Genomic DNA, 23,957 nt, shown 5'->3' on the forward strand with positions numbered 1-23,957 from the left:
TCTCTGTCTTGCTCTCTGTCAAGACTAATTTACTGCAAGTTGCGGTTGGGGATAGGGTTGCTGGGCAGGTAAGCTTCGGAGGTAATTATCAGAGAAAACACTGAACCAAACAAGATGCTATAGAGATTGATGAATTAATAAATAAATGAACACCGGTAACATAGCAACTGGCAATCTTTACCCAGCCCCATTTTATATTCCCCCTGAGTCATTTAGATACTTATTTAGGACTTATTTTCAACTTATTTTCCATTAAAACAGAAAGTAATACAGGCAAAGCCCACCCACCCTCTCCCCTCCCACCAAGCACTAAATTAAGTTGTTCAAATGCAATTTATATTAGGAAGTGCCTTATATTATGGGCCCTAGGAAAGCATTAATTTATGCCATTGCAGCTCAATGGTAATCTAATATTAACTGTTGGTGCACACTATATTTTGCCTGCAGCTGTACCCAGCTAGTTTTACTGATTCAGAGATGTACTGTGCTGATTTTCCAGTATAACWGCACTTTTAGCACCTCTCACAAATTACATTGACGTTTTATGTATTTTTTTTCTTCAATTTAACAAATTCACTCCGAGATGGGCAACTTTCCTCTCATGTCTGCCAACAGAGCAGAAGTTAGCCTTAGGAGCTTCTTAGAATGCTACATCTGGCTTTTCATAACTGACACTCATGGCTGGTGAGCTATAACTTAGAACTAAAAGTTAAAATAGGTAAAGGCAATAAGGCCTTTAAATTCTAGATMCATTTTGCTGCGTAAGTGATTTAATTTCACAGAGGTGGAATTGATTGGCCATAGATTGCTCTGAGGGTTTTATCTACACTAAGCATGTACTGTATGTCATACAGTTATCCTCCACGTGTATCTTAATAACCACAGGAAATGAAAAGTGATTTAGCACAAAGGTATAGGCATATACAGTGTACACACAGATGTTGGGTCTTAATTTGACACATATGTCACAGCAAAATGTTCCTGCAACAACAGGATTTGAACGTTTAGTCCATAATGTTGATTGATCGGTGGATAGGCTATTTGCTGGCCAAAAGTAAGATACATGAAAAGTGCAATACTGTTAATAAGTGTGGGTTTTCAGTTAATTTATGTAAATCACAAAGCTGGTGCAGGAAACTTCTCAGTAACAAWAGAGTGATCAAATGAAGATCCTACATCTGTACACATGGACATATTGTACATCCAAGATCATGGGATGAGACTTGCTTGCCTCTCTTGTTTTGCTATAACAACTACCATGTACAAGGTACACCCGTTTGTTAGGAACATTTTGTYTCATCTAACTAATAAGGCCTTATGATGGATAAGGTCACCACTCATTTTACACTGCCAACTCCCATTTGGTTTGAGCTGGGGCATAATATGTCAGTATTTAATAGCCACTGGCAGACATTAGCATGGTCTAGACAAGCCCTGTTGCTGGAATAATCACCATTGCTGTTCCTGGCTCAATGCTCTGGTCCCACAGCTATACATTTGAAGAGAAACAGGAAACCCATAGGGAGGAATCCTATGGCGTGGGCAACAGATTTTCCTTTCAATATCCATTGTGGTGAAAGTTTTAGAGAGAGGGAWGACTCTGATAGCATAACAAAGCCTCTCTCCAGAGATCAGAGTCAGTCTTCCATGTCCCATCTCAGACCCACATRGGCTCAGACAGACATGACAGGGCTTCAGTTTCCTCTACCCTCCTGTCCATAATGAGGCCCTCTGAGCAACTGGCCYCTGCCAGAACCAAAATGTCAGATGGAATTCTAACGCTTTTAGGTTTAACCTTATAAAAACAGCAGCTTGAATATAATAAAATCCCTATAACGAGCCTTGCATGCCTCACGTTGAAGTACCTAATCTTTGTGGAAAATCTCTGTCAAAACGGTCAAAAGACGGCACCTAAAGACAAAAGTCTTCCTTTAGATGGAATTTGATATAATCGGATAAAACTTGAAATGACACACACGATAAAAATCTCTGTGTCTGTCAGCTACTTAAAGGGATAGTTCACCCAAATTACAAAATTAAGTATTGGTTTCTTTACTCTGTAAGCAGTCTATGGACAAGGTATGACGGCAATCAATGCATGGATTGTTGTCATACCTTGTTCATAGACTGCTTACAGGGTAAGGAAACCAATTTGTAATTTTGTAATTGGGGTAAACTCTCTTTAAACACAGGTCCCAAGTTGTCTATTCATATTTTTTCAAATCTTATACTGTTGATAAATTGGTTATGTCTAGTGAGCTTTTGAATGTGACTARCAATGACATTTTCTTTACATGTAAAATTGAACAGCAATCTGTTTGAAGACTGCTAATAGCTTTGAGGTAAAATGATTGAGAGWAACCGACTAGTGCAGTCAGGGGCTTATTTTGACTGATAAGCCATCCACCTCTCTGGGGAATAAGCTCATGAAATAGAATGTCCAGATGTTTAATTTGAAATGCTGAAACGTTCATTAGTACTCATTTATAATGTTTGAATTATTGATGCCTTTATTATTCTTCCCTGCTAAGAGAGAGGGACACAAAGGCGGAGTGGTTTGAATAATACTTACTAACGTTCATGTTTTGAGAGGTAATGTGAATGTGATAGTTTTGAGGGTTGACTTTGTTATACTGTACCACTGTGCTTCGAAAATCATCCAACATGCAAACAATGCGCAACTGTGATCTATGTTAGGAAAAAAAGAACAGTATTTCTACCAGATCAATACCATCCTATAAACTAGGTGTATCTGTATTCTTTGTAGTCTTACAATTCACTGAACAACTATTATGTTGTATAAGCAAAACAAAAGAAAAGGACAAGGACAAGACAAATTCATCTGACATGATACCGGTAGCTAGCCTTAAAACGTCAGTGTCTTCAATCCTGCCTAGAGAATACCCGCTAGAGTGAATATCATTCAAACACACCATTGAATGAATTATTAATACCCTGTACACAAAACGCACATCAGCAACCCCTCACAGACATCTTTCGTGATATCTCTAGGCTATATTACTTKACATACAGTGGTGAAGTTCTGGTGAGTACAGTTTTCCCCCCGGAACCTGCATTCCAGCAACATGTCCTCCAGTTGGTGGCCCAGCCTGCCAATCATCTCGGTGGTGTTGACATGGTAACGAGGAGGCGGGGTGTAGCCGTTGAAGTCCAGCAGGCTGAGAAGGTTATACTTGTGGTTGTCCCTCAGAAGTGCCAGGCTCTTCTCCATAACCGAGTGGTTCTGGTGCATCAGGTCCATCCAGTAACCACAGTGGTACAGGTCAACCTTGGTCAGACTGGACACCCGGAACAGGTTGTGGTTGCAGAAGGTCACGGCCGGGAAGGACATGTTGTGAGTCCACTCCATCTTAATCCTGGTGACGGCCGGGTAGGACATCAGGTAGAGGATGCGGTTCCAAGACCAGGTGAACAAGAGACTCACACACACAAAGAAGGCCAGGAGCCAAAGGATCCGCTGGGTCAGGGTCTTGTCTGGGGAGAAGACGAACATCAGCCCGTGGACTTTTGTCCTCCTCATGAAAGCTACGGTGATCTCCATCCATGATTGTTTTAGCATGCTCTTCCTCCTCTTTCCTGTTTTGTTCTGGATAGTGGTCTCCTGGGCATCGTTAGGTAGAGACCCAGGGCTGATTGATTCTGATGTGGGGGCAGTTACCATAATGATCTCTGTTCCAAGGCTACACATACGGTTCAAGCGAAAAGGCAGTCTTTTTAGTCAAGCTTCGGGCTATTCATTTTACATACAGAAATCATGATTGGTTTTCTGGTTGAATTGGTGTCATAAATTCCAGGCAAAACATAAAAATAATATCCTTTCCGATGCTCCAGATACACACAGCTGTCCAGTACTCAGGCTTGAATAGTCTTTGCAAACCAAACAAACAAAAGGCATGTACTGTATTTTACTTTTTAGGGATATACAACAGATTGATTTACATCACTATTTAATAAAAAATGCTGCATTAATTTCTCGATCGACAGAATCCTTCTCTTTATTATCCAACACTAGTCTCTCATCAACAGATGAACGGGTGTGATAATAACATGTTGCAGGTGCAGGGGTCTAGTTCAATTCCTGAAGCAATCAGTCACTTAGGAAATCTGTAAAGACATACCCTGTTGCTCAGATGTTGTTTCACTCTTTTTCCTCATCACCTTCTTCTTCATCTCCGCAATGCTGCTCCCAGTTTCCAGTGATTTGTGCCTTTTGTGCAGAAGCTGCCTAGAAAGCTCTCAACTCCTCCCTCCTGCTCAGCTGGAGGAGATACTTTTGGTCTTTGGACTTAAAGCAGGAATCTAAAGCTATTTTCCCTCCTCACTCTCTTCTCTCTACAGTCGAATGGGAATGAGAGGGAGCCAGTGAGTGAAATTGCTTCCCTCCAGTGATGGAAGAGGCACTCCAATAATGGCAAAAATGGGAGGTGGGTAAGGCGAAAGGTATTTCCACCACTCACGCATAAATATTAAGAGTGCTCCAGAATAAAATACAGCAAAAAGTCCTAATGCAACAAAGAAGGGCTGATTCCATCCACTGATATCTACACTCTGCTAGTGCTGCAAAAGTAGCAGTTTTTTTCACATGATCGATAAAAACTGTATTATTGATAAACCAGGGAACAGCAATCCAGATACTAGCCAATAGGCAAGAACTCAAATTACACCCTCAGAATTCTATTTGAAAATCAAATGTATTACAGTAATCCGGAAATATCAAATATCACTTTTACCACTTGTTTGTGGTTCTTCTGGTCTTAGACAGTTCTACATGTTAGTTTCACCAAAAAAGTGCAATGAAGCACAGGGACCGTTGACGCAATTAACAGATATGAAGCACCATTTTGTTGATTTGTTCGGACAGCCTCTCAGAGCATCAAGAGCCAGCTAGGCAGAGGAAATTGGACCCAAGAGTATTGAGATCCATGTCATTTTACGACATAATCAGCACAGCACTTTTGCAAGTGTGGTACAAGTTTTTTCCCCACTGGAGTATAATAGACATAATATTCTGTTAATTGGGAAAAGTCCTACAGTAATTGTAGCAGATACTTATTGAGGCTCAAAACACTGAAACAGATGTTCAAAGACTGAAGAGAAAAACGTTCTTGAACTACCCAGGCAGTCACCTGTATCTAGCAAGCAGTGGAGGCTGCTGAGGGGAGAACGGATCATAATAATGGCTGGAATGGAGGAAATGGAATGGCATCAAACACATTGAAACCATGTGATAGATGCATTTGATACCATTCCGCTCCAGCCATTACCATGAGCCCGTCCTCCCTAATTAAGGTGCCACCAACCTCCTGTGCTAGCATGTCACACCTTTGTTACTGCAATGTTGCAAACTTATTTTAATTCATTTTCAAATCAATTTTAGGGTATAGCATATATTCCTCAGATACAGCCTACTTCTGTGACTTTGTTCCTACTAATTCCCCTTGGAATCAGGTGACTGTCTGTGTTTGTAATGTTGAGCATCCCAGTGATGAGTGTAATGCTGCAATAATGTGCCATAAGTGGTCCAGGAATGTCAAAAGCATCCATTAAACTCTAAAAGATACTCTGATATTCATAAACTGGCATGACACATTCTTTAAACCATGCGCTTCGTGGTGTCCTCAAATCTCATTCAAGCAAAAAGGCTGTGTCAATACATGGTCCTGAATATTAAACAGGATATGATAGAGTCTCCTGTTTAGGACAGCCTCTCATTGACTAGATGTGGAATAGTAAATGTAAATCCATCTCATCACAGATAACTTAACAATTTTAGCTGATTAGCAACTTTTCAACTACTTACTACTTTTCTGCTACTTCGCAACTACTTAGCATGTTAGCTAGCCCTTCCCCTAACCCTAACCCTTTTAGGTAACCCTTCCCTTCCTCAACCCTAAACTCAACCCTAACCCCTAGCCTACCTAACATTAGCCAGCTAGCTAACGTTAGCCACCTAGCTAAAATTCGTAACATAGAATTTGTTTGCAAATTTGTAACATATTGTATGTTCTGCAAATTCGTAACATATTATACGAATTGTAATTCATAACATATACAAAATGGGTGATGGACAACCACAGATTAATACATACCATAGAAACATAACATATCATACTAAATGGGGTGTTTCGGATTTACGTACAGAATAATACAAAATGCTCTGAGACCAGGTTGTTTAGGAGGGAAAGAGTAGGTGAAGAGTTGACTCGCATTTGAGGGCTTACAATAAGCATTTGCGAGAGCTATAAAATCATATTTGATATGAATCATTGCCTAAATCTTTGGCTTCAATTACCTTTTACTTGCACAGTCCAATTGAGTTCTTAACGAACACCATGTCTTATCTGATCCTTAAACGCCTTCCTGTGGAGTCTTGTCAAACCAGCTTGTTAATTATGCTTTCCCTCTCCCCATTATTTTTGCTACAAAAAGAACACTTCAATCTATAACAAGACCAGATTTAAAACAGTTCTGCTTTGATGATTTTGTCTACCAACAAATTGAATGAAAAATGAATAGAATGAAAACATCTTTGGAATGAAGGTTGACTACTGACTTGGTCACTATTTCTCTGTGTCTGATGAAGCTGGAGCCTATATCTGAATTTTGGAATGGAACATAAGTTAATTTTGTGCTTGTTGCCATGCCCCTTTTGGTTGAAGTACCTTGCTAAATAATGCGGCACAATGGTTCATAATCAGTTCACTAGCTATGGTAGGTTCTATACATGCAATCCTTAACAAATCCTTTTGTTAACCACTCACAGTAATTACAATGACTGTCTATGAATTATTAATCATTCAGGGAAATAAAATAACACAAAAGTAATATACATTTAGCATTACTACTGTAGTTAATTTCGCATTAATAATGTGCTTTAGTCTTGATTTTAAAGTAAACAAATTAATTACCTTTGCAATACCGCCTCTATAAGAGTTATTGCTGACTGTTTCTGCCTGCTTATCGATCAACCATCCGCATTGATTTACAGCCCTCTCTATTTCTTTGGAAACCTGTCGATGTCTCCGGAATATTTAACCAGGGAAGTTAATTGCTAAAGCCCATTTGTTCCAAAAGCCTATTGTGGCCATACAGGTCCAGAGGTCCATAGAGCTTTACTTGGTTTTCTAAAAGCTCCTTAGTCAGCATCTTGAGACCAAAGGACAATTTACAGCTTCCATTAGGAACCTCCTACCAGAGGTCACATTGTGGCCATGCATGATCATCATAATTGCTACCACCCCCCAATATGGACCTTCCCTAGGGTCCTCTTACTTTACCACCACTTCTCTCCATCCACTTTCTCCTCGCTCTCGTTCTTTCTGTCTCTCTTTACAGGCTGTTACTGTAAACGCCTGATATAAAGCATTTAATAAACTGGGTTCTTCGAGCCCTGAATGCTGATTGGCTGACAGCCACGGGGATGACAAACATTTATATTTACCGCTCTAATTACTTTGGTAACCAGTTTATAATAGCAATGAGGCACCTCAGGGGTTTGTGGTATTAAGGCTAATATACCACGGCTAAGGGCTGTATCCAGGCACTCCGCGTTGCGTTGCGCATAAGAACAGTCCTAGGCCGTGCTATATTGGCCATATACCACACCTCCTCGGACCTTATTGCTTAAGTAACCACCTGGAAAATGGTACAGAACAGGGATTGATGGAGATGTGCTGTTGAGACACTTTGCTCCTCTTTGAGCTAAAATTAATATATCCAAGCTTGTTCTTCACTATCCAATCAAATCAAATCAAATTTTATTTGCCACATACACATGGTTAGCGGATGTTAATGCGAGTGTAGCGAAATGCTTGTGCTTCTAGTTCCGACAATGCAGTAATAACCAACGAGTAATCTAACCTAACAATTCCACAACTACTACCTTATACACACATAACTGTAAAGGGATAAAGAATATGTACATAAAGATATATGAATGAGTGATGGTACAGAACGGCATAGGCAAGATGCAGTAGATGGTATAGAGTACAGTATATACATATGAGATGAGTAATGTAGGGTATATAAACATAAAGTGGCATAGTTTAAAGTGGCTAGTGATACGTGTATTACATAAAGATGGCAAGATGCAGTAGATGATATAGAGTACAGTATATACATATACATATGAGATGAGTAATGTAGGGTATGTAAACATTATATTAAGTGGCATTGTTTAAAGTGGCTAGTGATACATTTTTACATACATTTCAATCAATTCCCATTATTAAAGTGGCTAGAGTTGAGTCAGTATGTTGGCAGCAGCCACTAAATGTTAGTGGTGGCTGTTTAACAGTCTGATGGCCTTGAGATAGAAGCTGTTTTTCAGTCTCTCGGTCCCTGCTTTGATGCACCTGTACTGACCCGCCTATCTGGATGATAGCGGGGTGAACAGCAGTGGCTCGGGTGTTGTTGTCCATAGATCTTTATGGTTCTGTGACATCGGTGGTGTAGGTGGCCTGGAGGGCAGGTAGTTTGCCCGGGTGATGCGTTGTCCAGACCTCACTTACCCTCTGGAGAGCCTTCGGTTGTGGGCTGGAGTCAGTTGCCGTACCAGGCGGTGATCAGCCCGAAGGATGCTCTTGATTGTGCATCTGTAGAAGTTTGTGAGCTTTTTTGGTGAACAAGCGGCATTTCTTCAGACCTTCCTTGATGGATGCTTCACCCACGGTGTCTGTGTGGGTGACCATAGTGAAGATTTTTGTCCGTGATGTGTACTTAAAACTTCACTACCCTCTCCACTACTGTCCCGTCGATGTGGATAGGGGGGTGTCCCCTCTGCTGTTTCTGAAGTCAAATATCCTTTGTTTTGTTGACGTTGAGTGGTGAGGTTATTTTCTCCTGACATCCAACTCCGAGGGCTCACTCCTCCTGTAGGCCGTCTCGTCGTTGTTGTTGAACACTACCACGGTTGTCGTCCGCAAACTTGATGATTGAGTTGGAGGCGTGCATGGCCACGCAGTCGTGGGTGAACAGGGTACAAGAGAGGGCTCAGAAACGCACCTTGTGGGGCCCCAGTGTTGAGGATACAGCGGGGTGGAGATGTTGTTATTACCTCACCACCTGGGTGTGGCCCGTCAGGAAGTCCATAGCCAGTTGACAGAGGCGGGGTCGAGACCAGGGTCTCGAGCTTGATGACGAGTTTGGAGGGTACTATGGTGTTAATGCTGAGCTGTAGTTGATGAACAGCATTCTTACATAGGTATTCCTCTTGTCCAGATGGGTTAGGGCAGGTGTGCAGTGTGGTTGCGATTGCGTCGTCTGTGGACTATGTGGGTCCGGTAAGTCACATTGGAGTCGGTCTATTGGTGTCAGGGTAGGGTGGAGGTGATATGGTCCTTGACTAGTCTTCAAAGACTTCATGATGACGGAAGTGATATACGGGTGCGGCATAGTCGTTGCTCAGTTAATTAGCTTTCTTTGTGGAAGGAACAATGGTGGCTCTGAAGCATGTGGGAACAGCAGACTGGGATAAGGATTGATTTGAATATGTCGTAACACACCAGCAGACTGGTCTGCGCATGCTCTGAGGACGGCTGGGAATGCCGTCTGGGCCTGCAGCCTTGCGAGGGGTTAACACGTTTAATGTTTTACTCACCTCGGCTGCAGTGAAGGAGAGCGAGGTGGTAGCGGCGTGTGTCAGTGGCACTGTATTGTCCTCAAAGCGAGACAAAGTTATTTAGCTTGTCTGGGAGCAAACATCTGGTCGCGAACGGGGCTGGTTTTCTTTTTGTATCCGTGATTGATCTGTAGACCTGCACATACTCTTGTGTCTGAGCTGTGAATTGCGACTCTACTTTGTCTCTATACTGGCACTTAGTTGTTTGATTGCTTGTTTGATGCCTATCCAGTTGTATCAATTTTAAAGTGCATTTTCACCCAACACACTTTACAAAGAGAAGATTAAATCAAGTTCACCATCCTCATACTTCCACATTCACACTCATTTATCATTGCATGTATATCACCAGAATCTTTCAATGACTTTTCTCCACTGACGAGGCTTGGGCTGAGACAGACTGTTGTTCATTTCACAAGCTCAGCCCAACATACTAAGGCAAGCAATTCTTAATAGCAAAGGACTCTCCAAATGCTAAACTAACAGACATTCAATGGAGTGTCTTTTTTTTTCAAGCTGCAAACTCAAAGGATAACTCCTAGCATTTTTGGACAGTTCCAAAAGGATCTTAAAATGATATCTCAGTGAGATTATATTATGAACAAGCCTCACAAATATTTACACATGTTAAGTTTGCTGAAATAAACGCAGTTGACAGTAGAGAACGTTCTTTTTGCTGAGCATATAAACTCAGCAAAAAAGAAACGTTCTCTCACTGTTCAACTGCGTTATTTCAGCAAACTTAACATGTTAAAGTGAATTTGTATGACATGACAAGATCAACAACTGAGACATTAAACTGAACAAGTTCACAGATTGGACTACAGAATGGAATAATGTGTCCCTGAGACAAAGGGGGGGGGGGGGGGGGGCAAATGAAGTACAGTCAGGACCATGGTTGTGGCCACCAGCTGCAAGTACTGCAGTGCATCTCTCCTCATGGACTGCCACCAGATTTGCCAGTTCTTGCTGTGAGATAGTATCTGTCTACTTCCACAGAGACAACCTGCATAGTGCGGGGACTTTTTCTGGGGGGAATGGCCCTAGCCCTCACCCTCCAATCCAACAGGTCCCAGACATGCTCAAAGGGATTGAGATCCGGGCTCTTTGCTGGCCATGGCAGAACACTGACATTCTTGTCTTGCAGGAAATCACGCACAGAACGAGCAGTATGGCTGATGGCATTGTCATGCTGGAGGGTCATGTCAGGATGAGCTTGCAGGAAGGGTACCACATGAGGGAGGAGGATGTCTTCCCTGTAACGCAAAGCGTTGAGATTGCCTGCAATGACAACAAGCTCAGTCCGATGATGCTGTGACACACCGCCCCAGACCATGACGGACCCTCCACCTCCAAATCGATCCCGCTCCAGAGTACAGGCCTTGGTGTAACAATCATTCCTTCAACGGTAAACGCGAATCCGACCATCACCCCCGGTGAGACAAAACCGCGACTCGTCAATGAAGAGCAATTTTTGCCAGTCCTGTCTGATCCAGCGACAGGTGGGTTTGTGCCCATAGGCTAAGTTGTTGCCAGTGATGTCTGGTGAGGACCTGCCTTACAACAAGCCTACAAGCCTACAAGCCCTCAGTCCAGCCTCTCTCACCCTATTGCGGACAGTCTGAGCACTGATGGACGGATGATGCGTTCCTGGTGTAACTCGGGCAGTTGTTGTTGCCATCCTGTACCTGTCCCGCAGGTGTGATGTTCAGATGTACCGATCCTGTGCAGGTGTTGTTACACATGGTCTGCCACTGTGAGGACGATCAGCTGTCCGTTCCATCTCCCTGTAGCGTTGTCTTAGGCATCTCACAGTACGGACATTGCAATTTATTGCCCTGGACACATTTGCAGTCCTCACGCCTCCTTGCAGCATGCCTAAGGCACGTTCACGCAGATGAGCAGGGACCCTGGGCATATTTCTTTTGTTGTTTTTCAGAGTCAGTAGAAAGGCCTCTTTAGTGTCCTAAGTTTTCATAACTGTGACCTTAATTCCCTACCGTCTGTAAGCTGTTTGTGTCTTAACGACCATTCCACAGGTGCATGTTCATTAATTGTTTATGGTTCATTGAACATGCATGGGAAACAGTGGTTAAACCCTTTACAATGAAGATTTGTGAAGTTATTTGGATTTTTACGAATTATCTTTGAAAGACAGGGTCCTGAAAAAGGGACGTTTCTTTTTTTAACTTAGTTTAGATATCCAGACTGTACCATAAAAGCAAGTGTGAAAGATTCACAATGTGCTCCCACTCTGCATAATGCATTTTCTTTATCACATTGCAGTTATGGTGAATCTGAAAAACATTTGAACAGCCAACAACTGCTTTCATAAATAAATAATATGAGGAATGTTAATACCCATATTTTCCCATAACATCAATTTCTGTGTTTTCTCCAGACACCAAATTACTATTGTCTTGACAATTTCATATTTTTCTCKGTAAGTCATGTGTTAGGAGTATCTGTAAAGTGGATTTGTCAAAGATTGGCCCAAAAACGTACTATATTTATGTTGGTACACTCACTTTACGGATGAGACATTATTTATGTTATGAGATCTTCTCAAAGGCAGCGTTGACTTTATTCAGGAATATTACCTGCTCAGGGGCAATAGCTAATGACTTTTCTGCTCTATAAAATTGGAACCGGCTGCTGAAAATACATTTCTATGGCCTCAACGCTTGCACTGTCATTTTTCATAGTGGGTCTAACTATAACGTTCCATTTAATTAAACATTTACACAGTATGCATAATTTGAAGATTTACCATCATCAATGCATGATCAACTGTCCTGGTTGATCATCAGCAAAAAGACGGAATCCTTAGAAATGAAACACCACTTTACTTTCTTCTACAGCAGCATTTCGAGTGAAATTCCATTACTGCGTTAACACTTTAAAAGTATCTCAACAATCCCTGTGCTGTGTGTAAGTTACAATTTTCCTTCTGAGCATTTACCACTGTGCTGAAGACCCAGAGGACTCATTAAAAGGCCAGAGAAGAAGAGGGGCAGAGCATGGTTTGGACTGTATGGAGAGGAGAGAGCTAGCTCCTTCAAGGGCCATTGAGAAGGAACACGTGTTGCTTCACACATCACATCCCTGGCTGGCACCAATTAGACACCTCAGAAATACAGAGTGAGGAATAGAGAAAGGGGGAGGGAGGGAGATGGAAGGAAAGAGTATGAGATGGAGGGTGGGTGGGGAGATAGGGAGAGGTGTGGAGAATGAAAGAAGAGTTCCACCTGTATGATCAAAAAACAGTTTCTGTGATTATGAAGACAAGCTTCAAGCAGGGTTACAAATCCCAAATCAATAGAGTGCCAAAAAACAGTCATGTTGTAAGAAATGATTAGGACTGATCATTCTCTGATGATCAGTCCGGACCTCAAAAATATTATTGGAAATTAATCTGCAAACCTACAAAGAAAAACACTCAAATATTGTCCTAGTACCGAGATTGATCAAATTCCAATACATGACATACAATTAAAAAAGGGAGAAAAAAAAGAGTGAAAGTGAATCTTGTATCAACAACCCTCTTGGTTTAAAGTCATTCTAGCAGATTGTGACTCTTGCCTCTTTCGTCAAGGGTGACATCTTGTGGCTTGTTTCTAAATTAACCTAACCTCTGGCCCAGAGAAGAAGCAGGACAACCACTCTACAGATGGAACGCAAAGAACCCAACAATAGATTCACATCAAAGACTAGTTCATGTTGTGGTTTTATTCACATAAAATGTACAGTTAGGGTGAATATTGCCTCAGAAAAATCAAGGACATTTCAAGGAAGAGATTTCACGTTGTTGGAGATTTTATACAAGCTCTAACAACTCCGAAGGTGGAGTGTGTCACCTGTGGTAGTGTAAAAGCAAAGAGAATGACAAGGCAGTTCAGCACATAAAAAAATGGTTTATTAACTCAAAAGGTAGCATGGGGAATCTTCATGCCCTAAAAGCTTGTTCACAATTTTTTWWATTTATTCTCAAAATCAACAACTGGCCCTTTATGGCAGCAACTGAATGTTAACAAATCACTGGGGAAGATATTATTTTACCCCAGGGCAGAGAGAGCTTCAAACCTTAGGCATTGGGGTGTTGGCTGGTCCAAATGTTTGAAACAGAGCTTCACTGTGGCCTCCCAACTCTGCCCCTGTGTGAATGCCATTGCATCCCTATGTGCTGCTGCTCTAATGGCAGCCAAGTGTTCAAGATGTGTAGCTGCAGTCAATTACGTCTCTGTGGAGAGCTGCCCCAGCTTGTAATGAGTCATGTAGGCACCAGATGGGGCCAAAAGCAGGCCATTCCTACCCTTGCACCCCTTGGGTGCACACAAACAGTACAGAAAAATTATTTCGAACTGTTACTATTTTTAAGATTCACCTGAAGCTACAGATACAGAGCAGAAAGTATTTTTTTTAAAGATTTTCGAAGACTTCATAAAAACTGCCATCTTTTAAAAAGCTCCTATTTAGTTATTCAGTGGGGAACTAAATTAAATGCATGAATCAGACTGTAGTCTGGGACCAATGACCTACATATCACACTCTCAGAAAACCTACATGATCTTTTAACTTTCAATTCAAAATGATTACTATGTTGCTCTCAAGTCTAAAATGATCTCTCTTCCAGACAGAGAGAGGGTTTTTCAGGTAAGAAGAATCCAGAAGTCAGCGGCCAGCAGGATTACTTATTTGTAATCAAATCGCTGACATCTCCGCCTGAGTGTGTGCTGTTGTATTCCCTGGGCGGACTGAGTCTGAGCCCCATGGCCTGAGCAGAGCAGAGAAGAGGCAGTCTGTATCAATGAATACCAGAAGCTGTTGCATACACACACTGTTGTTCCCAGGTCCCCGAGCACAGCAGAGCAGGACGCATCCATCTGAAGGAAACCTATCTGTTCTGTCACTCAAACATTTCTAGTCCATAGACCGCAGTCACACTTTGATAGACTACTCATTCCTTGAATTCTCTCATCCTCTCCAACAGATCATTCATTTCATGGATCATGCCCTTCTGGTGTGGTAGCGCTGTAGTGCTTTAATATGTCCCCATGCATTGGGTTTGGGTTGTTCAGAATAAACTTTGTAGGGTTCTTCTTGAGATCTAACTGTTAAAACTATTTGCCACATTCTGCAGAAAATATAGCGGACTAAGCACTTGCCTTGGGCATAATATGCTGTAGCTATTTCAAATCCAGTAAGACACAGTTATGATTCTACTCTGCACTTGTAATCACAAAACATGTTCAGTGCCTATTGAAAGTCTACACCCCTTGAAGGTTTTTCATAAAAATGTTGTGTGCCTCAGAGTTTCATGCATTTAAATAAGGATTTGTTTCCACTGATCTACACATTAGCTGACAAGCTTGTGTGTGCAGAGCAGCACTAGAATTAAAAACACATCTTACCTTAATGTAGTTAATAAATCCAACGTGAAACGTGAACTACAGTATCCTTAACTAGCATTGAAAAAGTAAATCCATTCTTCTCTAATTAAACATCTCTACCTATTTTCTGAATTACACTTGTAACATTGTCAGTAGGCTACAGTAACCTATGTAACATTGTCAATAGGCTACAGTGACCTATGCAACATTGTCAATAGGCTACAGTAACCTATGCAACATTGTCAGTAGGCTACAGTAACCTATGTAACATTGTCAGTAGGCTACAGTAACCTATGCTTCAGAGGGGAAGGGCAGGTAGCATACACACACACACACACACACACCAACGTGCTTCACAGTAGGGATGGTGTTCTTTGGGTGATGTGCTTTGTTGGGTTTGCGCCAATTGGAACGCTTTGCATTTATGCCAAAAGGTTTTACCACATTCTACAGAATCTCCCAAGTGTATTTTTTTTGCATACTTCAAACGGGAATCAAGGTGGGCTTTCTTGAGTAATGACTTCCTTCTTGCCACCCTACCATTTAAGTACTCGGGATATTATTGTCACATGCACACTTTGACCAGTCTTGGCCATAAAAGCCTGTAGCTCTTTCAAAGCTGCCTTTGGACTCTTGGTACAGTGCCTTGCAAAAGTATTCATCCCCCTTGGCTGAATTTCCTATTTTGTTTCATTACAACCTGTAATTTAAATAGATTTTTATTTGGATTTCATGTAAACAAAATAGTCCAAATTGGTGAAGTGAAATGAAATAAATGACTTGTTTCAAAAAAAAATTACTGAAAAGTGGTACATGTATATGTATTCACCCCCTTTGCTATTAAGCCACTAAATAAGATCTGGTGCAACCAATTACCTTCAGAAGTCACATAATTAGTTAAATAAAGTCTACCTGTGTGCAATCTAAGTGTCACATGATCTCAGTATATATACACTTGTTCTGGAAGACCCCAGAGTCTGCAACACCACTAAGCAAGAGGCGCCACCTAGCAAGCGACACCATGAAGACCAAGGAGCTCTCCAAACAGGTCAGGGACAAAGTTGTGGAGAAGTACAGATCAGGGTTGGGTTGTAAAAAAATATCCATTGTTAAAAAATKGAAAGAATAAGCAAACACATTTGGTGTTCGCTAAAGGCATGTGGGAGACTCCCCAAACATATGGAAGAAGGTACTCTGGTCAGATGAGACTAGAATTGAGCTTTTAGGCCATCAATGAAAACACTATGTCTGGCGCAAACCCAACACAGTGAAGCATGGTGGTGGGGATGTTTTTCATCAGTAGGGACTGGGAAACTGGTCAGAATTACATTTTTTAAATAATTATTTATTACAAAAAACACAAGGAAGGGGTAACATTAAAGTATTAGAACATGAAAGACAAACAATACAGCATCAACATTTACATTTACATTTAAGTCATTTAGCAGACGCTCTTATCCAGAGCGACTTACAAATTGGTGCATTCACCTTATGAAATCCATAGTCAAGACACTATCAAACGCATCAGTCTTTCCGCAACAGAGCCATCCTTATGTGTCAGGGTGCGTGTGCATGATAGTGATATAAAATCTGTCATAGTTTCCTTTTTCATGATCACAATCTTGTGAAGCCCGAACCCTCCAAGATCCCCCCACAGTTCCCCAATAGCTGTCCCTCAATCATTCGAGACCCCTCCCACAGTCCCCCCAATCCCCCCCGGAAGAAAAAAAATGCAATTAATTCCATTCCCCACCCTCAAGAACCCCCCAATGCACCAACAACCAATAGAATGAACTAAAAAGATAAAAGGAAAAGACAGAAGACAACAGCAAACAACAATGAAAAATAATAATAATTAATAATAATAATAATACATTTAAAACAAAGGACATGAAGGACACTGGTCAGAATTGAAGTAATGATGGATGGCAAATGGAAATTCTTAAGGGAACCTGTTTCAGTCTTCCAGAGATTTGAGACTGGGACGAAGGTTCACCTTCCAGCAGGACAATGACCCTAAGCATACTGCTAAAGCAACACTTGAGTGGTTTAATGGGAAACATTTAAATGTCTTGGAATGGCCTAGTCAAAGCCCATGACTTAAAGATTGCTGTACACCAGCAGAACCCATCCAACTTGAAGGAGCTGGAGCAGTTTTGCCTTGAAGAATGGGTAACAATCCCAGTGGCTAGATGTGCCAAGCTTATAGAGACATACCCCCAAGAGACTTACAGCTGTAATTGGTGCAAAAGGTGGCTCTAACAAAGTATTGACTTTGGGGGGGGGGGGGGTGAACAGTTATTGCGCGCCAAGTTTTCTGTTTTTTTGTCTTACTTCTTGTTTGTTTCACAATAAAAAATATTTTGCATCTTCAAAGTGGTAGGCATGTTGTGTAAATCAAATGATACAACATACAGCCACCCAATGGCTGGATGTTGTATCATTCTCTCCAGCAGCTGTGAAATGTAGGCCTATGACTATGTAGCCTTGTGACACTGTCCTACTGGACTCGGCTTCATCTCAATGCATTTTTCAATTTGAGGCTTTTCAAATATATTCCATTCTCCTTTCTCTTGTTTATATTATTGCTATATTCCAACTTATATTCCTTTCTGTAATTAAGCTTTAAACGTGTATTTTTCTGTCTTTATTATAAGCATGCACCACTTGGGGTCCCCAGGACCGAGTTTGGTAAATGCTGCATTACATGGTCTGACAAGCTGCATAACAAATGAGGCCTAATTAGATAAAAAGTAACTATTAAGTCATTCAAACTAGATAATAAGTTGTTCGAATGAGATACTAAGTTGTTCAAATGAGTWACTAAGTAGTTCAAACGACATAATTCCTAAAGTCAATTATAATTTTTTTGCCTTGGGCTTCAGGGTTTCAGTAGAGAACTAACAAGCACCAAAATAAAAAGTAGACAGTCCAATTTTTTAAAATTAAAATGTCATAGCATGGGGCCCCCATTGATTTTGTTATAATGTTATAAGTTTTGAGTAAATTAGCTTCAAAACAGAAAAATGCTGTCTCTGTGGCCAAGATGAGGGTCTCTAAAATATTAGGTCGGAGACCCTGCCATTAACCACGCCCCGCTATGCCAACCACCTAAGCCACATTTTGATCCAGAGAAAAACAAGTCACARCGTATATTTGTAGCATTGGATGTATTCAAAGTCTTTTGGGGTTTTTCAATTAGGTAAATGCAGATGGGCAAACCAATGCTTCAGCCTATTTATGTAAAGCCGCTATGCTGCATCAATTAGGCTACAGGTTATAATGCTTTTAAAGGGCAAATTATATTTCAGATGGTATTTTGGAGTAGAATGTCCTTTTAAAAAGTCACCATACGTTACCTTCTTACAGTCATTCTAAAAAAAGAACACACACACACACTAACCTTACCACCGCCGCTGAAAAAAATCCTAGGGGTGGTCCCGGGRATAGAATCCACAATCCTGGCATTGCAAGCACCATGCCCTACCAACTGAGCCACACAGGAGCCATACTGAACCCTACCCATCTTGCCCTTTAACATAGAAGATATTTAATTGCTGTCAGGTTTTGGCCAAGACTGTTCGGGTTTTGGTCACTAGATGTCCCCATTGCACCTTTTTTGTACCTTTTGTTTTTCTTGCTCTAATTATTGTTTGCACCTGTAGGTCATTCCCTTGTTAGTATTTAAACCCTGTGTGTTCCTCAGTTCCTTGCTCAGTGTTTGTAAGTTAGCACCCAGCCTCAGCCCAAGCCTTGTTCTTTACAGATATTTCTTTTATTGGATTTTCCAGAGGTTCTCTGGTTTAGTTCTTGTGTGTATATTTTGAGTAGTCTTTTGAGGTTTGTTTTTTCCCTGCTGTTTTTTTTTTTTTTTTTACCACTTTGTGGAGTTTCTTTTGTATTTTGGAGGATTTCCATTTTGTGCCTCTTGGCTTTATTTTTGGACATTGTGGATTTAGTTTCTTTGCCTGAAGATTTTGTTCTTTTATTAACACCATCTCTAGTACTGCTTGGTCTGCCTCATCTTCTGGGTTCTGACGATTTGTGTTGTGTTTCTCGCACCGGGTCCTGACAGAACACTGAGCCATTATAATGAACCCAGAGGCAGCCAGTACCCAGGATCTTTTTTCCATGCTGTCCCCACACGAGGGGACTGTCCACGCGCAACGAAGCTGCTCTGGTTCAGCAAGAGGCCTTAATGGCTAGACATTCTCAATCTGTCAGAGATGCTGACTTCCATAAAGCAGATTTCGGATCGACTTTCCGGCAACCGCTTCTGCTCCAGTTCATAATTCAAGTGCCCTGGCAGTTAACCCCCTGGCTGAACCTCGTCTGCCGCCCAACGTTCTCAGGGAGCGAGTGTTTGTAAGGGGTTTTTCACCCAATGTTCTCTCTCCTTTGAGCTGCAACCATCGTCGTTTCCCACCGACCGGTCCAAGATAGCATATATCATCACCCTGCTGTCGGAAAAAGCCCTAGCCTGGGCTACTGCTGTGTGGGATGCCCAAAGTCCTGCTGTGCCAGCTACTTACCTTTGCTGAAGAATTCAAGCGAGTGTTTCAAGGTCCTACCAACGGCCCTGACTCAGCCAAACAGATCCTGACTCTCCGCCAAGGTCGGCGAGCGTGACGGACTATGCCATCCAGTTCGTCGACTGTGGCAGCAGCAAGTGGCTGGAACGACGAGGCGCTCACAGTGTGTTTTTTGAAGGGTTTTCTGACACATCCAAGATGAACTGGCCACTCGGGAACCACCGGACAACCTCGAGTCCCTTATCAAGTTGGCTTCACGCATAGACCAGCGTCTGAGAGAGAGAGAACTCAACCGTAGACGTTCACCTAGTCCTATCGGTTCCAGCTCCGAGTCTCCACCTTTATCCTCGCTGGCTCACCAGAACCCATGCAGGTTGGACGCATCTCCCAGGCTGAGAGAGGACCGCCGGATGAGGGAGCGATGCTGTCTATATGCGGCAAACCGGGCCATTTCCCGCTCCACGTGTCGGGCTCCAGGGAAAGCGCTCTCCCGTGCAGGCCTGGGAGAACTGTAACGGGAAACATAACCTCTCCATCCATCCAACTCCCGCTGCTCATTCCAGTTACCCTTTCCTGGACGACCACAAGTTTTCTCTTCAAGCCTTGGTAGACTCTGGAGCGCAGGTAACTTCATGGATGGGGTCTGGGGAAAGAGAATGGCGTTCCTTCTGAACCTCTGAGTGACCCCATAAGGGTTACTCAGTTGGATAGAAGCCCTTTGGGATCTGGACTTGTTACTCGTGCCACTCCCCTTGCGACTTTCAGTTTCCCAACACCAGGAAGTGATGAACTTTCATCTGATCTCCTGTTCCGAGTTCCCTCTCGTCCTTGGTTATCCCTGGCTTCACAGCCATAACCCTACATCGACTGGTCTGTGGGCACTATCAAGCAGTGGGGTCCTACGTGCCAAGCCATTGTATCTTCCCGAGTTCCCTTCCGAGTCTCTAGAATCCATCGACCTGTCCCGAGTTCCCGAGCGTTACCATGACCTCAAACTGGTATTTAGCAAACAGAGGGCACAAACTACCACCCCATAGACCTTACGATTGCACCATCGACCTGTTTCGGGGACCTGCCCTCCCAGGGGTCGGATCTTTCCCTTTCTCCTCCCGAACGAGCTGCTATGGATACCTACATCAAGGACGCTCTGGCAGCAGGCCTCATGCGTCCATCTACTCGCCGGCGGGAGCAGGGTTTTTCTTTGTGGCAAGAAAGACGGTGGATTACGACCTTGCATCGATAACCGGGACTCAATGCCATAACCGCGTAACCGCTACCCGCTACCCTTATGGCCACAGCCTTTGAGCTGCTCCAGGAAGCAGTTGTCTTCACTAAGCTTGACCTGCGGAACGCATCATCTTGTGCGGATCAAACCCGGGGACGAGTGGAGACCGCTTTCAACACGCCTACTGGTCACTACGAATACTGGTGATGCCCTTCGGCCTGACCAACGCTCCGGCTGTGTTCCAAGCGCTCATAACGATGTGCTTAGGGATATGCTTAACATCTTCGTGTTTGTTTACTTGGATGACATCCTCATCTTTTCGAGCTCCCTTCAGAACACACTAAGCATGTCAGACAAGTGCTCAAACGCCTCCTAGACAGCCATTTGTACGTTAAGCCAGAAAAGTGTGAATTCCATTCCTCTCGAGTACAATTCCTGGGATTTATAGTGGAACCCGGTCGAGTCCAGATGGACCCCAAGAGTAGGGGCGGTAGCGGATTGGCCCACCCCAAGTCGTTAAGGAAGTTCAGCGTTTCCTGGGCTTCACCAACTTTTACGCAAGTTCATCAAGAACTTCAGCTCGGTGGCAGCCCTCTCTCAGCTGTAACCAAGGGTGCAACACAAGGTTTCTGTGGGGAAGAGAAGCTGAGACGGTTTCCAAGGACTCAAGCAGCGCATCCTCTCTGCTCCCATCCTGACACTACCAACGGCGGATGAACCTTTTGTGGTGGAGGTAGACGCATCAGAGGTTGGGTTTGGAGCTGTCCTGTCTCAGAGGGGTGAAGACAAGAAGCTTCATCCTTGCGCCGCCTTCTCTCACCGGCTTACCCGGCCGAGAGGAATTACGATGTGGGGGATCGTGAACTCCTAGCGGTTAAGATGGCATTGAAGGAATGGAGACACTGGCTCGAGGGGCTTCTCAACCGTTTCAAGTGCTTACGGACCACAAAAATCTGGAGTATATCCAGCAGGCAAGGGTTTGAACTCAGACAAGCTCGATGGTCTCTTTTCTTCAGCCGATTTCAGTTTTATCTCTATAGACCGGGGTCGAAGAATCTCAAACCGGACGCCTTGTCACGAATCTACTCTCCTGCATTCGAGAAGATACTGACATGACTTGTCTTCGGGCCGCTAAGATCGTGGCTCCGATTCGTGGCAAGTGGAGGATACCATGAACAAGCTCAAGCCATCGACCGGGCTGGAGGAGGTCCTGCTAATCGTTGTTTGTTCCCAAGGCAGCAGGTCCCAAGTCCTTCTGTGGGGGACTCCTTCTCGCCTCACCTGTCACCGGGCGTGGTCGCACCTTGGAGTTCATCCAGCGTAAGTTCTGGTGGCCACCATAAAAAGAAGACGTTGCCACTTTCGTCAAGGCCTGTTCCGTGTGCTGCCAGGGCAATCTCTTCTCACCTCCGCCTCAAGGACTCCTTCACCCTCTATTATTCCCACCGACCCTGGTCCCATATCTCGTTGGACTTTATTACTGGCTTCCTCCGTCCATGGAATACTACGATCCTAGTTCATCGACAGGTTTTCTAAGGCGGCCAGGTTTGTTCCTTGACAAATTACCTTCTCCAAGGAACAGCTGAGTTGGTGATTAACCGTGTTCCGAGTCTTTGGGATTCCGCAAGATATGGTTTCCGACAGAGGTCCCAGTTCGCCTCAAGGTTTTGGAAGGCCTTCTGCCAACTCATAGGGGCAGGCAGTTTACTTCAGGGTACCATCCGGAGTCAAATGGCCAAACTGAAGGATGAATCAGGAGCTGGAAACCACCCTCAGATGCATGGTTTCCAACAACCCGTCACATGGTCATCCTTCATTGTTTGGGCCGAGTACGCGCACAACACCTTGTGCTCCTCCTCCACTGGTATATCCCGCATGAGTGTCAGTTTGGCTATGCGCCTCTATTGTTCCGGACCAGGAGGCAGAAGTCAGAGTGCCTTCAGCCTCGACGTTCATCAAACGCTGTCGGCTTACGTGGAGAAGGCACGTCTTAATCTTCTGCGTTCCTCTCAGCAGTACCAACGAAAAGCCAACAGACGTCGCGTCCTGGTCCTACCCTGTACCCGGCCAGAGAGTATGGCTCTCAACTAAGAACTTACCACTACGGGTGGAGTCTCGCAAGCTGTCCCAGAGGTTCATCGGTCCCTTTAAGATTGCCAGGAGATCAATCCCGTTACTTTTCGCCTGCACTTACCCGATCCCTTAAGATCAATCCAACATTTCACATTTCTTTATTAAAATGTTGTTTTTTCTCCCCTTATCCCGGCAGGCAGACCTCCTGCCCCGTGTCATCGGTGGCCAGTCGGCTTATACCGTCACCGGATACTGGATTCCCGCCGGGTGCAGCGGTCCTGGCAGTATCTGGTGGACTGGGAAGGCTACGGTCCCGAGGAGCGCTCCTGGGTTCCTGCCAAGGACATACTGGACCCTGACCTCATTCGTCAGTTCAGGACCTCCACCCTGAGAAGGCTGGTAGGAACGTCAGGAGCGTTCCTAGGAGGGGGATTCTGTCAGGTTTTGGCCAAGACTGTTCGGGTTTTGGTCACTAGATGTCCCATTGCACCTTTTTTTGTACCTTTTGTTTTTCTTGCTCTAATTATTGTTTGCACTGAATGATAAGAATCCCAGGACCATGTATGTGTTCTGTTTCCTTCTACAATGCCCACATGCCAAGCAGGACTCAGAACAGAGTGGACAAGATCAGACTGGGGGAAATAGAACATGTTGTTCTTCTTTTCTACACAGTAGATCATGCAAAACTATTGCCCGATCTTCTGAACTTCCCAATACCTTTCTGATGCATGTCACTTCAAACCAGACTTCCTTCAGATTTAAATACTGTCAAAAGTACTGTCAGACTGATTTGTAAAAGACTGTCATAGCCCCAATTAAAGAAGTAAACATTTGGCCATTGATTCCATCCCTTTTTATACACCGGGTGCAAAAATATATTTTTTTACATCAAAATGGCGTCGCGGGCAGAAAAAGTTTGGGAACCCCTGGCCTAATATTTAAATGTCATTGTCTAAATGTAAAGCCTTTGAAGAGCATCAGTTACTACGATCACCTCATCAGCCAGTGGGTTCTGAATGATGTGAACTTTCTGGCTGCGGTCTCATTTCCCACTTTCCCGCAGTACAAGGCCACGGGATGCCAGGGAAATATAGATT

General features: G+C 43.3%; 1 protein-coding gene across 6 annotated transcripts in view; it reads right to left on the minus strand.

The window, feature by feature from the left end:
- The window catches only part of LOC111979413 (acid-sensing ion channel 1C), a 193,415-nt gene that overhangs the window by 18,798 nt on the left and 150,660 nt on the right, over nt 1–23,957 (minus strand). For 4 of the 6 annotated variants that reach the window (XM_024009929.1, XM_024009930.1, XM_024009928.1 and 1 more), the window contains exon 1: nt 3,032–4,133. The exons of the other annotated variants lie outside the window; for them this stretch is intronic. In XM_024009929.1, coding sequence (XP_023865697.1) covers nt 3,032–3,709 — 678 coding nt within the window. In that variant the 5' untranslated portion in view covers nt 3,710–4,133. Of the gene's footprint in view, nt 1–3,031; nt 4,134–23,957 lie in introns of those variants that run through there. 6 annotated transcript variants of the gene reach the window in all.

The sequence above is a fragment of the Salvelinus sp. IW2-2015 genome, linkage group LG19 (genome assembly GCF_002910315.2).
Source record: "Salvelinus sp. IW2-2015 linkage group LG19, ASM291031v2, whole genome shotgun sequence".
Lineage (NCBI taxonomy): Eukaryota > Metazoa > Chordata > Actinopteri > Salmoniformes > Salmonidae > Salvelinus > Salvelinus sp. IW2-2015.